At 37.7% G+C, this 14,518-nt stretch overlaps 1 protein-coding gene across 1 annotated transcript in view; it reads left to right on the forward strand.

Annotated features, from left to right (window-relative positions):
* The window catches only part of sema3ab (sema domain, immunoglobulin domain (Ig), short basic domain, secreted, (semaphorin) 3Ab), a 76,705-nt gene that overhangs the window by 18,130 nt on the left and 44,057 nt on the right, over positions 1 to 14,518 (forward strand). The window contains exon 2 of the mRNA XM_084409677.1: positions 13,895 to 14,087. Coding sequence (XP_084265803.1) covers positions 13,973 to 14,087 — 115 coding nt within the window. The 5' untranslated portion in view covers positions 13,895 to 13,972. The remainder of the gene's footprint in view (positions 1 to 13,894; positions 14,088 to 14,518) is intronic.

Genomic DNA, 14,518 nt, shown 5'->3' on the forward strand with positions numbered 1-14,518 from the left:
GGTGTAACCTTACATGCAGGCCACTCACTTTCTGTCCACCCCCTTTCTCCTCCTTTTTCACATGTTCTCCCTGTATTTTGTTAAATGATCTCAGCTAGCCTTGACAAGCCCTTCTGGAGTCGTTTCCACAGAATGGCTTAAGACAGTGATGTCAGGGTATCCACAATTCTTAATGACATGTTCAGTGGAGTTTATTTAATGTGAGATTCTATTAATTGACAGAAGAATTGTTAATTGTGATTATTTACATTAATTTACTAATTACCATTGGTATCTTTTGTCATAGTCCTCTTGGAATTATGGTATAACACTTTGCATTAGTTAAAGAAAAAGTTGATCCAATCATGAAAACTCTGTCTTCTTTTACTCATCCTCATGTCAATCCAAACCTCTCTATGTTAATGTGTTATGCAGATCATAAATTAAGACTTTTTAAAGAACATTGGGGTAAAACATTTTTTTTTTAATTAGAAAGGTTTCAAACAACATGAGGGTTATAAAATGATGACAGTATTTATTAATCTAGGTAAAATAGCATTGTTCATTTTTATTTTGTTAATTAATAATACATGAACTAGTTAATTTTTACAACCTGAAATGTAAAAAAATCTAGGTAACACTTTAGTTTAGGGTCCAATTCTCATCACTATTAACTTAGCATGCATATTACTAGGAGACTGGCTGTTTATTTGTACCTTTACAGCACATATTAATGCGTTATTCTGCATGACCATATTCTACATCCCTTGTTCCTATCCAATACCTAAACTTAACAACTACCTTACTAACTAGTAATAAGCAGTAATGAGTTTATTGCGGCAAAAGTTGTAGTTAATAGTGAGAATGGGACCCTAATCTAAAGTGTGACAAAAATCTAAATTAATTAATTGTATATTAATATTAAAATAGTATATGCATTATAGTTACCTAAATCAGAATATTCTTAAAAGTATTATTGATGTTAGATGTTAACTAATGTTAACAAATAGAACATTGTAATAGAACATAATTAATGATTTGGTTTGTTTTAAGTTGTTATTGTTTACAGCTATAATGGCATTCACATGCGTGCAAAAATGTGCTTGTGAACTAGTTCAAGAACAGCTTCTCTGAAGGGTTGAGTATTCATGACTGTTTTGGGTTTTGACATCAAGGTGGCCCTGCATATGTTGACTAGATGATGGATGGTTTTAAGGGGCTGGTGGTTGCATATGGACTGAAAATTGAAAGTGCTTATGTATCCAGTTTATATAAAAGTACAAACTGGAATAATTGCTGGCATTTCTCCTCCCCATACCAAGACCAAGTGTCTGCAAAGGAAATGGGATGGTGGGACTGTTCCAAGACCCTTCGGCAAGAGCTTAAAATGTTCCTATACTAGTGCAACAATACACTATACTGTACTATACTTGTATTTTAGATGTTCATGTTGCTGTTGGTGCAAAAAGTAGTCAGCTGATCTTAATCTTGACATCACTTCCTAATGTAATCATTAATTTAGCCTTCTGTAATGTTATGTAAATACAGTATGCATTACTGTACTGTCAAATATGCTTTTAAAGGAGTCAATTCTGAGTCTGTAATGAGGAAAAAAGTGACATCTCTAGTGCTTTTCAGTTGAGCTTTGCATAGTTTAAAACATAGACGCTGCTGTGATCCCTTCATCTCCTCAAACTCCCTCACATCCCCTTTTCCGTCTGCTTGTCATATTTCCCTCACTGTTCTTGAGGTTGGCATGGGCTACCGCGTATGTGTGTTAGGAGAATGATTAGCGTCAAGAGTAGTGCTTTAAAAACCTGCTTTTGTCTACAGCTGAAAGATTTGAATGAACTGCTTTAATCCTTCTTAGCAGACCTGAGGCTGCTGGGTAAAATCTTCTTCAAGGCCGTGGCTGCCTTAAGCTACAGGTAGGAGTTTCTCAGTCTCTAGGAATTTGCATTATAATTGGGTTTAGCTCTCATAAATGAGGTTAATTGCAGCAATGTGGATTTAGTTTCAGACTCAGGAGCATATTTAGGTTTGAAAGTGGCTCATTGAGATGGAAGCACATCCAAAAATTGCATTACTACTGTAGTTTGCGCCTAACAAATCAGATTAACTCTAGCTCATGTTTGCTCATGAGAGTTCTAGGTAGTTATTTTCTAATTCTAAGTAGAATGGATCTGAAAAATGCATTAGTAATAATAAATTTATACAGGCCCATAAATTCATGTCCCAGAATGCACCTCTTCAGCAGGTTGATTAAATGCAGAGGGATGCTAGTAATGCTGTAGTGATAATTAATGGCCATGAAAACTGTATTTGTATGATAATTACAATTATTTCTTTATTTACCACATAAATTGTCTCCTTAATGTGTTTCTGTTTTAATAGTTTAGATAACCAAATAAAGTGATTAATAGGGTGTAACTACCATTATTGTTCAAAGTAATGATTGGGGTAATTATGCTGAAAATTCAGCTTTGCCATCCCAGGAATAAATTACACTTTGAAATAAAATGGAGCAGACTTAAATTGCCATAATATTTCACAATATTACAATTTTTACTGTATTTTTGATCAAATTAATGTAGCATTGGTAAACATAAGAGATTTCTTTGAAAATTGTTACAAAATGTCACCCAAAACTTTTGAACGGTAGTGTATATTAATTTAAATCATGCAAAAATTAAACGTGTCTTGGTTCAAAGGTTATTTGGCACCATATGTACTCACACGAAGATAAATGGTTGAAAGAAATGTTATCTGATTTGAACCACATGTACGGCTTCTGTGCAACTTAACAGCTGTGTTAAAGGTCAGTACTGTGTAGTCCCAGTTCCACCATGTGCCTGGTGGCACTTAAGGGAAGGGTGGGTCGGCCTCTGCACGGTGGGAAGGCGAGCACATAGCGCAAAGTAATTTATTCATGGCTTTGTGGTTTTTCACGTTATTTTGCCATCTATTTTTTATTGAGATAGAGAAACTGACTCACACAGCGTGGTGTTCTTGTCCATTAATACTGCATGCCGGTCTCAGCCAGGATTCTACCATGAAATGTTTATAGAGGAAATAATTGCTCCTGGTTAGTGCATGTTGACGACACCCAGAAGGCGACTGCCAGTGTTTGGATCGCAAGGGGACATTCTGAAATTAGGCCACTCCCCTTTACCCCACTTTCTGCTGTCTCTCTCTCCTTGCTCCTGTGTACATGTCCTTCTTTTAGATTCTATAATAGTAGATAATTTCAGATCAAAGCATTTAATGGTTTATAGTAGAGGCTTTTGTGCATTCTGACAATGCCTTATATATTAAATATATCAAGTATTACATATTGAGTATCAAAAGGTACTGTGATATTACAATGGTTTAGATATGGCACATTGGTATCGTCACACAAAACTGAATCAAACTGAAGGGGTTGTATTCGCTGTAACAACCGCCTCGCCCTACATTATCCCGCTTATTACATGGCTACCTACCAAATAAATCAATAATTTGACACAAAATATTGATTTAAAAAGGAGTTTATTGATTTAAAAACGATTGTATTGCTTCCGCTAAAGAAAATAGTCTGTTCCGTCTCTACGGTTAGAATCCTGCGTCCATAGCAACGCTCTGTTTTTCATGGCAACGGTGTGTTATACTTAGCAGCGGTCTGTTATCAAGAAATAACAGACCGCATTCTACATTAGAATTCAACCAAGCCATGTAATAAATGGAGATATTGTATTTTGATATATACTATGTTACTGAAAATGGTATGGAATTAACATTGTATTTCAAGGGTTCTTTTTGGTACAAAAAAACATGGTATTATTATGATGCATTTCACTTCTTTTTGTGTGTGACTAGCATATTCATACACCATAGTCTTTAGATCACTTAGAAATGTTCTGTGGTACTAATATATCACAGTATCATATTCTGTATAGCATGGCAAATGAAATCCAATATATTTAATAGTATGCACATTTTTATGTCATCAATGTACTGGACCATGGTACTGCCAAAGTGTTTTTGAAAGTAATTACTTTTTTAATGTAGGTGATATGAGATCCATGTACCAAGTACCATGTCCAAAATACCATAGTATTACCATGATACGTGTTGTAAGGGATATGACATTTACCCTACTACCATGGTACTTTTTGTTGGTGATATGACATTTACCGTAGTTCCATGGTACTTTTTATGCTCTGCACAATGCTGATACTATGCTACCATGAAGGTGAAGAGGTTAATTAAGTTTCCTCAACTCCTGCTTGATTGTTATTTATTTATTTATTTTATTCTAAAAGTGAAGTTTGATTGCACAGCTGGATTCCCTCAGTATGGTAAAACAGTGTTTGTGAGGATTTAGAAATTCTTATGCTACCGTTATTAGAATAGGTAAAGCATAATTCCTCACTTCTTCTTTTATCATGACTCACACTGCCTTATATGCATCTTCTCACACCTGTCACAAGGTCCCACAGTCCCGGGACAGACTCTGCGTGGGCTTTTGGACAAATGGCTGAGCTAAATAACCTCATTTATGGGATTACTTTCCCAGAGTGTTTTCAACAGATGAGGCTTAAACACTCCACCCAAGTGGTCAGTAGTGGGTGGAGGTCGAGAGCTAGGGCCAGGAAGGGTGGATGGAGCCTGAAAGGGTATAGAGAGGGTAATGGAGGTATGATAGAGGTATGGGCATTAGAGTGGGTGTGTGTGGGCATGTCTTTTTGTCTTTGTGGTTGTATGGATGGTGGGGGTTCTGTGTGGGCTGATGGAGGGTTTTGTATTGTATTAATAAATGCCGAGTATATAGGATATTCATGTTCCCTGTGGTTTCACTTTGTGTGTGTTAATAGACCAATAAAAAGGCAAGAAGACTATTTAATCAAGAACTCCATGATTAAACTCGCCCTATGAAATAAGTGTTTTTTGAACTGTTAGTTTCAAACTTGTTAACTGAACTTGTCCAAATGATTTGGATCAATCTGTAAATAGTTCATTAGCAACTCTTAGTCAGTTATTTTTTAAGGAATGCTTTTGGAATTTCTATCCTATTTGGAACCATTCGAAAGAAGATTATATGAATCTGCTCAGAATCAAATCAGATCCTATTGGATAAGCTGAAACTACAATTTCCAGTTTAGTTTTTCAGTTTATCCAGTTGGATCCTTGTTTGACCCCTTTAGGATTGGTTCCAAATAATTAATCGTTTTATTAGTGTTTCTTATAACCTGTTGATGTGTTCAGTGTAAGAGTATTTTGTTTAACTTTTTAGCTTTGGTGTAATGTAAATTATGTGTGTAATGAAAAACATTAACCTTGCGTAATATTGTCACAATTTAAAATAACTGTTTTCTATTTTAATATAGTTCAAAATGTAATTTATTCCTGTGATGGAGAAGCTGATTTTTCGACAGCCATTACTCCAGTCTTTGGTCTACTTCAGTTTTTGGTCTACTTAACTACTTCAGTCATTTTTTGTGGAAAATGTGATACATCTTTTAGGATTCTTTGATGAATAGAAAGTTCAAAAATATATATATATTTTTTTTTCTTTTTTACAATGTAGAAGTCTTTACGGTTACTTTTGTTCAAGTTACTGCATCCTTGCTAAATAAAATGATTAATCTCTTTCCAAAAAAAAAAAGTTAAAATAAATGGCTTCATGAATTGGTCCATAGTCCATGATGTGGCCCGACACATAGATTGGGAGGGTTTACAGAATCAGGCTGGGTTACTTTGCAAAGACAATAAGCAATAACCAAACGATCTTCCAGATGAAGGTTTTTCTTCCAGCCTGAATATACAAACTCTCAGGAGCTTCAGTTTTCAGATCACTGTGTCTATTTGAAAGAGAATTAGTTCTGGATCTTCCATGCTTCTCCAACGGACTTTATTTGATGCCTATAGCAATGAGACACAAACTTTCCTATTCGGTCTGTCATGTCAATAATTTTGCTTGGGCCTATGCAGTTCATAGGACCTAGTAACATAAAAACTTAAAATGTAAAACTTTGTGTCTAATGCAAAATCAGGTTTTAGAACCACTGATATTAATTATGACTCAGACAAGAAGGATGGAAAAGAATTCATCTCAATTCATCTCCATTCTTTGATATTGTCTGCCCATTTTTTCCTAGTCTCCTTTTTTGTACCTTCAGCCATACATTGGAGAATGGCTTTGGCAAGCCAGGGATCTGTTTTCATGTCTATACCACTGCAATTTCCTTCTTTTGACTGTTGCTAGGAGTTCTTCATAGGGCCCAACATGCTGCCTAATGGTGTGGTGCATTTCCGCATTGGTCACATGGTCTTTGTAGCTGGTGCCCAAAATCTTTCGAAAGTATTGTTTCAAAGGCCTGAATTTTCCTCTCTAGCTCAACCGTCAGTGTCCACGATGGACATGCATTCAGGATGATGGAAATAACCAGAACTTGAATATGCATAAGTCTGAGCTTTAATCTAAGGTGATGTTCTTGTCCCTCCATATTGGCTTCAGTCTGGCAAAGTGTGATTGTCTATCCTGGCCATAATTTCTTTGGATCCCTCATCGGATACCATAGCACCAAGGTATTTGAACTGGTGAGAACAAGCTTTCTGCCCATGTTGAATCTTCTCATGGTGTTCCAAAGGGCTGAATGCCACACCCTGTCAAATGCTTTTTCGAAATATATGAAGACATGATAGAGATGTCTTTGATGTTGCTGGTACTTTTCACAAAATAGAAGCAGGTTGAAGATTTGTTCGACTGTGCTCCTTCCTTCTCTGAAGCCTTCTTGTTCTTCAGCAATAATGTTTTCTGCCTGTTGTTTCAGTCTCTTGAGTAGGATTTTGAGCATTACCTTACTGGGGTGACTGATGAGACTGATAGTACAATAGTTTTGGTGCTAAAGGGTGCCTTTCTTTGGTAGTGTTAATATAAGCGATTGGGTCCATGTGGAAGGCCACTGACCTGCTTGCCAGATCTTGTTGCATATCTTCATCAGCATGTCGATGGTAATGCTTCCTCCATCCTTGATGAGTTCAGTCGGGACGTTGCCGATTCCGGGCGCCTTCCCGTTCTTCAGTGATCTTATCGCTGCTTCCACCTCTTCACGGAGGATGGGGAAGTCATCTTCCTTTCCTAGACTGGTTCCAACGAGTATCTCTTAGTCTCAAATCTTGGTGGTTATAAAGCTTAGAGAAATACTCAGTACACATGTTCCTGATCTCCTTTTCCTCTGTTAGACAATTTCCTGCTTTGTCCTGTATACTGTTGACATTGATCTTCATGCTCTTCTTGAAGTTCCTGTTGGCCTCTTTGTATTTATTTGAGCCATCGATGTGGCTTATTTCTTTCTTGAGCTGACACCTTGTCACACTGCTGCAGTATCTCATCAGTGACCCAGGGCTTCAACTTGCATCAATAGTTTACCAGTATTGCAGTAGCTGCTTCTGTCGTGGCTGATGAGAATTTAGCAGTGAGGGTCTCAACGTCTTCCTCTAAAATGGGAAGGGAGGCAAACTTTCCACCAATGAAGGCTGGGAAACTCTGTGCGACTTCTGGATCTTTATGTCGTTCCAAGTCAGACTTGATTCGGGGATTTGTCTACCACTTGGTCTTCTTGAGACATACATGGAAGTTCATCATGACTAAGTAATGGTCGCTTCCAGTGTCTGCCCCTGGAATGGTGCTTGCTTTATTCTGCTGTTAAAATGTTGTGGGATCATGATGTAATCGATCTGATTGTGGTGGATTCCATTAGGTGCATGCCATGTCCATTTATGGGAGTTCTTGTGGTTTCCCAGTGTGTTTGCCAGTATACAGTTGTTATAGGTGGCAATCTCCAGTAGCCTTTCTCCCTTGGGGTTGCAAGCTCTTGTGCAGGTGCCTTTCTAGTCTGACTATCCATCAACTCCAACCTTGGCATTCCAGTCACCTTTAATGATTATAATGTCTTTCTTTGGAGCCAAGTCGATGGTATTTTCCACCTGGTTGTAGAACTCTTCTGTGTCTTCCTCGCTGTAATCCGAGGTGGGTGCATAGGCTTGGATGACCGTAATGTTGAAAAGTGTTGCACTGAGGTGGATGGTAATAGGCTTTTCTGAGATTGGTTGACAGCCTAGTACAGTATTCTTGCTGTCGTTATGTTAGGGGTGTGAACCTACACTGGTCTCACGGTTCGGTTCGATTACGATTATCATGTCATCGATTCAGTTCAATTCGATATCACGATGCACTGCATCCTCAATTTTCAATTTTACTTCACATGTATACAATTTTGTCAATAAATACAAGCAGTCAGATATATGAACTGAACCTTTAATTTTACCTGCTCAAAGAAAACACGCTTCTTGAATGTATCAAACATCAAACAAATCTCAAGTCTGGGCACAGAAGACAACAGGAGCATTTAGAACACACAAAAGTAAATACTAAAAGTGATAGCTGCCATTCATCCACGACAGTAGACAGGCGTTAACAGCTCGGAGTGAAACCGGCTGACGTGGTTTCTCAAGTTAGTGGTATTACCCCCTGCATATTTTATTTGTGTGTGACATGATTTACACACATCGTGTGTCTTCTCCAGGTCGTGCTTACCAGGTTGTTCATAAAAACCGAAATGTGCCGAAATGTAGGCTTTTAAAGTAGTTAAAGCATTTTTAATTACTCGCACTCGCCTCCCTCTGCCATTGTATGCTACCGCAACAAAGCACGTACGCGACAAATTATGTCAGAAAAGCGTCAGTACGTTATAATCGGTACATTATCATCTATTACTGAACCGATACCGAATTGTCCTCGTCTGCATCGCGATGCATCGTAGAAACGATTAATTTCGGCACCCCTACCTTATGTACAAGAAAACTAACACTGTTCATGTGTCTGTCAGATTCTCCACTGTAGAAAAACAGGTGGCCTTCATCTGTTGACATATATCAGAAGTCTTTCCATTTATTTTTGAAGATATGCCAGGAGTACTGGTCCATCTCATGGATAAGCTCTTTATGCTTGGCCATCTGTTGCAATGTACAGGCTTTCCAATGTAGCTGTGGTGAAGTTGTTTCTACCACGAAGACTTGTTGTTCTTTGGTTACCAGTAGCATACTTATCGCATCCTGGTGAGGAGCGGACAGCAGGGTCTTGGTTTTCCCAGGCAACAGAAGATCCTGTATGGCATTTGGAGAGCTGTTTATCATCATTTGTGGTGTGTCTTGGGCCAAGAGTAAAACCTGGCAGTGCCCATCCTTCTTCAGGCTCTGTGGATGGCCATGACTCCTTATGAGCCTTACCATGCCCTTCGCTTACCACAAGCGTTGACGTCTTCTGCCCCCTCTGCTGATGTCGTCTTCACATGCTGGAATAGGCTAATCCCAAACTACCCAAACACAGCGGGTTTTTGACCTGGTAGCTAACCTCACCAGGTTTTGCCCATCTCTGAGACAATTAACCGGGGCGTGGCCACTGCACATGATACAGCTTCTTAGAGCTACAGGTAAGAGCTGAGGGTCCACAAAAATGGACGAGAATCCCTAAAAAGGATTCAGCAAGCCCCCTCACTGCAGGTAGTACCTCAAACCGACACCCCATAAACCCCAAACTTGATTTTGCATTAAACACCAAGTTTAAAATTGTAATTTTACTTTTATTCATATTTATGTTTTGACACAGAATCTAAAATTATGCCTATTTACTGGTGCAGCATTTGTGAGACATGCAAGGCAGAAATGTTCAACGAATGTCCCTTATTTTCTTGAAACAGAATTACAGGCATACTCTGTTTGCTTTCCATAGACATTCATCCTTCCCATCTGATATTAAGATGTACCTCAGGCCCTTGGTCATCTGATTCCAATGTGAGATTCGCTAGAAAAGACCACAACACTGTATGACGCCATGCTGGCCTTGTGTGAGTGAGTGGCATTAAATTATGTTGTGTAATAGTTGGACCCTGGAGTCATGCAAGGAATATGGTTCAGCATAGATAGATAGATAGATAGATAGATAGATAGATAGATAGATAGATAGATAGATAGATAGATAGATAGATAGATAGATAGATAGATAGATAGATAGATAGATAGATAGATAGATAGATAGATAGATAGATAGATAGATAGATCAACGATTTAAGCCTATTTAGTTCAGTAGTAAAATCTGAAAAAAAGTGTATATTTAGGTGTGAAGTTCAATTGCTTGAATTTGTGTGTCTCGCTGGGAGGAGACATCAATTAGATGGGGAGTCAGTGGGGAGCTCACTGTTGTAGGAGGCAACTTTAATGAAAATTGAACACCACTTGAACTAACTTGGCAGACTGCCGCTCTCGCTCTGCATGCCTGCCTCATTATTTACCCATTAGCAGACTCTCTGTCCAAACCTTTATATAGCAGGCAAACACTTGCTACTTTATCATGACTCCACATCAATTTGAATTAAACAGAGTTTAGTCTCCTCAGCCTATTCTTACAGCTGGCATTTCTCATTATGACAAAATCACATATAAATTCAAACAGTCAGCAAAACATTGTGTTGTCTATTAGCAAAAAGTTAAGACTGAAAGCACATTCACACTAAAGGCCCATTCACACCAAGGGCTATAACTATAACGATAAAGATGTAGTTCTAAAAATATTTTTAAATATAAAATAATAGAGTCCACACCTTTAACAACTACAACAGATCAGATAACAGAACAGAGAAACAATATTGTTAGAATCACTTTCAGAATGTTTTTTTTTTTTTTTAGCTGATGAACAATAAAAATATTGACAGCCAATCAGAATCCACCAGATTTTAAAGAGCTTGAGCATTTAAAGCTGCAGACAACAACGCGTTTAGAATAAACGGAACAATATCGTCCGCTATTGTGGACGCTAAGTTATTGTTAACATTATCTTTAAAGTTATAGTTCTTGGTGTGAATGGGCATTAACTCTGGATACGATTAGAGATTTTGTTATTGTCTAGAAAACAGTTCTTTTAAACTGTAATAATATTTCACAATATTACTGTTTTACTGTATTTTTCACCAAATAAATGCAGCCTTGGAAAGCGAGACTTATAAAAAAATACAGAAACAATATCAAATCTTTAATATGTATATAAATAAAGTTTTACAGTCTTTTTGACCAGTTTAATACTTCTATATTATGTAATTTCAAGAGAAGGTGATTATATCATCTTTGCTCTCATATGACATCAGTTGCTGAGAGCTTTGGACAGTACTGTCAATCGCAAGCTTGTTTGTCAAAACCTATTAAATCCCAATTACTGAAGTATTTATGCCCTGTGTGGTTTGTGCCAAACAGAAATATGAAGAGAAGTCTGGTGGCCTGTAGTTCAACATTATCGTGTTACAATAGGCAGATTCATGGCTCTGGGATATTAAAAAGAGATCAAGCTGAAAGGACTGCTCCATTGTCTTCTAGAGGAGGTGTGTTTTGTGGGGGAGGAATCACAGATAATGAGGTCAGTGGTTTTGGGGTGGAGTGGGCGGAGTCAAAGCAACTGGTGCCAATCAAACATGCACATCATTTACCCACCCTAATGTCATCTTTTCCCTGTTATTTTCTTTCTTCTGTGGGATGTGAAAAGAGAGAGAATGTCCCAGGCACTCTTTTCAAGCAAAACACAAGTAGAATTTTATTTATGCATTTTATATTTTTATATATTAAAACATTTGGGGTCGGTAAAAGTGAAAGTTTTTTTCCCTCTCTATTCTTAAACATTTGTAATTATTATTAATTTTGAAAACAGTTGTGCCGCTTAACATTTTTTTTCAAGTATTCTTTGATGAATAGGAACAAATGCAAATGCATTTATTTGAAATTGAAATGTTTTGCAACATTATAAATGCCTTTACTTTCACTTTTTATCAATTTAATACTTCCTCGTTGAATAAAAGTATTTGTTTCCCAAATCTTTTTTTATATTTATGTTGTGTGGCATGATTAAAGGTGATTTCTTTCATTAAAAAGTGCAAATGAGATTAGTCAGCTTCATCACAGGAGAGGATTATCAGTGAATAACGTCTTAAACACAAGTTATATGGTTCAACTTGTATGATACTTTTATACGGTTCGTTTGGAGCTGAATGACCAATATGAAATAAGAAAGTGAGTAAATGATGAACTATCCCTTTAACTCCACAAGTTCCCTGACCAGTCTCTCTTTAAACATGGAATATCATCCTTCCTGCCACACTCCTACCACACACAAGGAGACGTGCTAAAAATAAACGTCTGGTGTGAGGGTGGAGTTCGGCAAGTGTTTTTTGACTCCTGGGCGGCAGAGAACAGTGCGAGACATGGACAGGAAGGGACGACTTCCTAATGTCTCGAGTAGGACGTAAAATTTGTTCTGTGACAGTGTGAAACCTTGACAGTGAGGTTAGGAAATATCTACTATACCACATGCCCTCCAATGTCAGAATGATTCTTGTGGAGTGAGTACAACTTTGACTGTGTGTGTGTGTGTGTGTGTGTGTGTGTGTGTGTGTGTGTGTGTGTTTATGGAAACTTGCTTTCTTCCATTGAATAAAAAAAAAATACAAAAGTTATTGTGACTTTTTATCTCACAGTTGTAAGTTTAAATCTCACAATTTTTACTTTTTTCCTCTGAATTCTGAGATTACATAGCACAAATTTGTTTTATTGTTTCCGCCATGGAAAAAAGGAAATTGCAAATTTTTATCTCACAATTTTTTTGCGCAATTGCGAGTTTAAATATGAGTGATTTTAGGAAATTTCTACTACTTCACATGCCCTCCAATGTCAGAATTATTCTTGTGGATTGAGTACAACTTTGACTGTGTGTGTTTATGGAAGCTTGTTTTTATTGAATTAAAAAAAAAGAAGTTTTTCACAGTTGCAAGTTTATATCTTGCAATTCTGACTTTTTTGCGAGTTATAAACTCACAATTGTGAAATAAAATCTCACAACTTTTAGTTTTTTCCTCTGCATTCTGAGATTAAATATCACAATTTTGTTTTATTGTTTCCGCCATGGAAACTTTGTGCACTTTTTTATCTCACAATGTTTTTGCGCAATTGTGAATTTTATGATATAAAATATAAAATATTTAAATAAGTTAAAATTTCTACTACTCCACACATGCCAGTAAGTGCAACTTTGTGCGACTGTGTGTTTGTGTATGGAAGCTTGTTTCATCCACAGAATAAAAACAATTCAAAAGGTAATTGTAACTTATTTATCTCACAATTCTGACGTTTTCCCCCTTACAATTACGTTTACATCTCACAATTCTTTTATTTTTTTTTATGTTTTTATTGCAAGTTTATATCTCAAAATTATGAGAAGAAAACTTTGTGAGAGATAAATTCAGAATTTTATCACTCACAATTCTCAGAATCAGACTTTTTTCTCAGAATTGTGAGTTTAGAAAAAAGTCAGAACACTTGCAGTTACCTTCTTTTTATTTCCCCCCCCTGGCGGAAATAAGCTTCCCTAGTGTGTGGGATGTGGAAGTAGGAAAAAACAGTATACCTAGAGGATCCTCTACTGGAAGTACAGCCCTCCCTCTCTCTCTCTCTCTCTCTTTCTCTCTCTCTCTCACAGTCTTTCTCAGCTGGCTCTGCTCTCTCTCAGTCTTGCGCTGAGACTGTGTGCGCACTGAGCTTTGCAGAGAGACACAGAGAGAGAGCAACAGAAGAGTGCCTAGGGCTTCACCAAGCTTCAGTTGAGTTTAGTCTCAGCCAAGTTACTATTTAAAAGTCAGAGAGGAAGAGCTCACAACATCTAGGAGATAAACAACCACAGGAACAGAACAAACACACTTTGAAAGTGAAACAGTGAGTGGTGTGGACACTCATGGTCCTCTCCTGAGGCTGTGGCTGCTTCACCAGGAGAGATGTGATCGTTGTGTGGTTCACACGCGCTGACTTATTCAACACACAGACACACCTGCTCCATCCTCAGGTGGCGTTCCGAAGGACTGGATTGCTGAAACACAGTGTTTACCAGAGGCCACGGGACTGCACGCAGACAGGGAAGAACATGGACTACCTGTGGGGGATTGTACTGCTGTTGTGGGCACTCGGCGTTCCGGAGAGAGGAACCGATGCACAGAGGAGCAAGAACAACGTACCCAGGCTCAAACTCTCATATAAAGGTCAGTCACCTCCTGCTGTTGGGATTCTGGAAAGGAGAGAAATCAAAAATCAGTCAGAATGATTGAGGAATCTTAGAAGAGCAGATCTTTTGGCTTGTTAAAGTTTGATAGGTTCAGTCTGTGTTGGAGATGCTTTCTTGTCCGGAGTTGGTGTCCGGTTCTGGATGCTTCTGGGGGATATTTCATTGATATGATTCACATGGTTTAATTATGCATGGTGGGTAATTTAGAAAGATGTTTCTGAAAGCATGAAAACGAGCTGGAGACATATGGAGTTTTACTTTTTAATTTGCTTTCATTATTAATAACTAAAATATTAGAGTGGTGGTATTGAAAGTATTATGGTGTTTTGTGTTCGGGTGGTGCCAAGGGGTGAAATGACAGATTGAAGCAGCACAACCATATGATTCATTATGATACATTTTTTTTAT

This window comes from Rutilus rutilus, assembly GCF_951802725.1.
Source record: "Rutilus rutilus genome assembly, chromosome: 5".
Lineage (NCBI taxonomy): Eukaryota > Metazoa > Chordata > Actinopteri > Cypriniformes > Leuciscidae > Rutilus > Rutilus rutilus.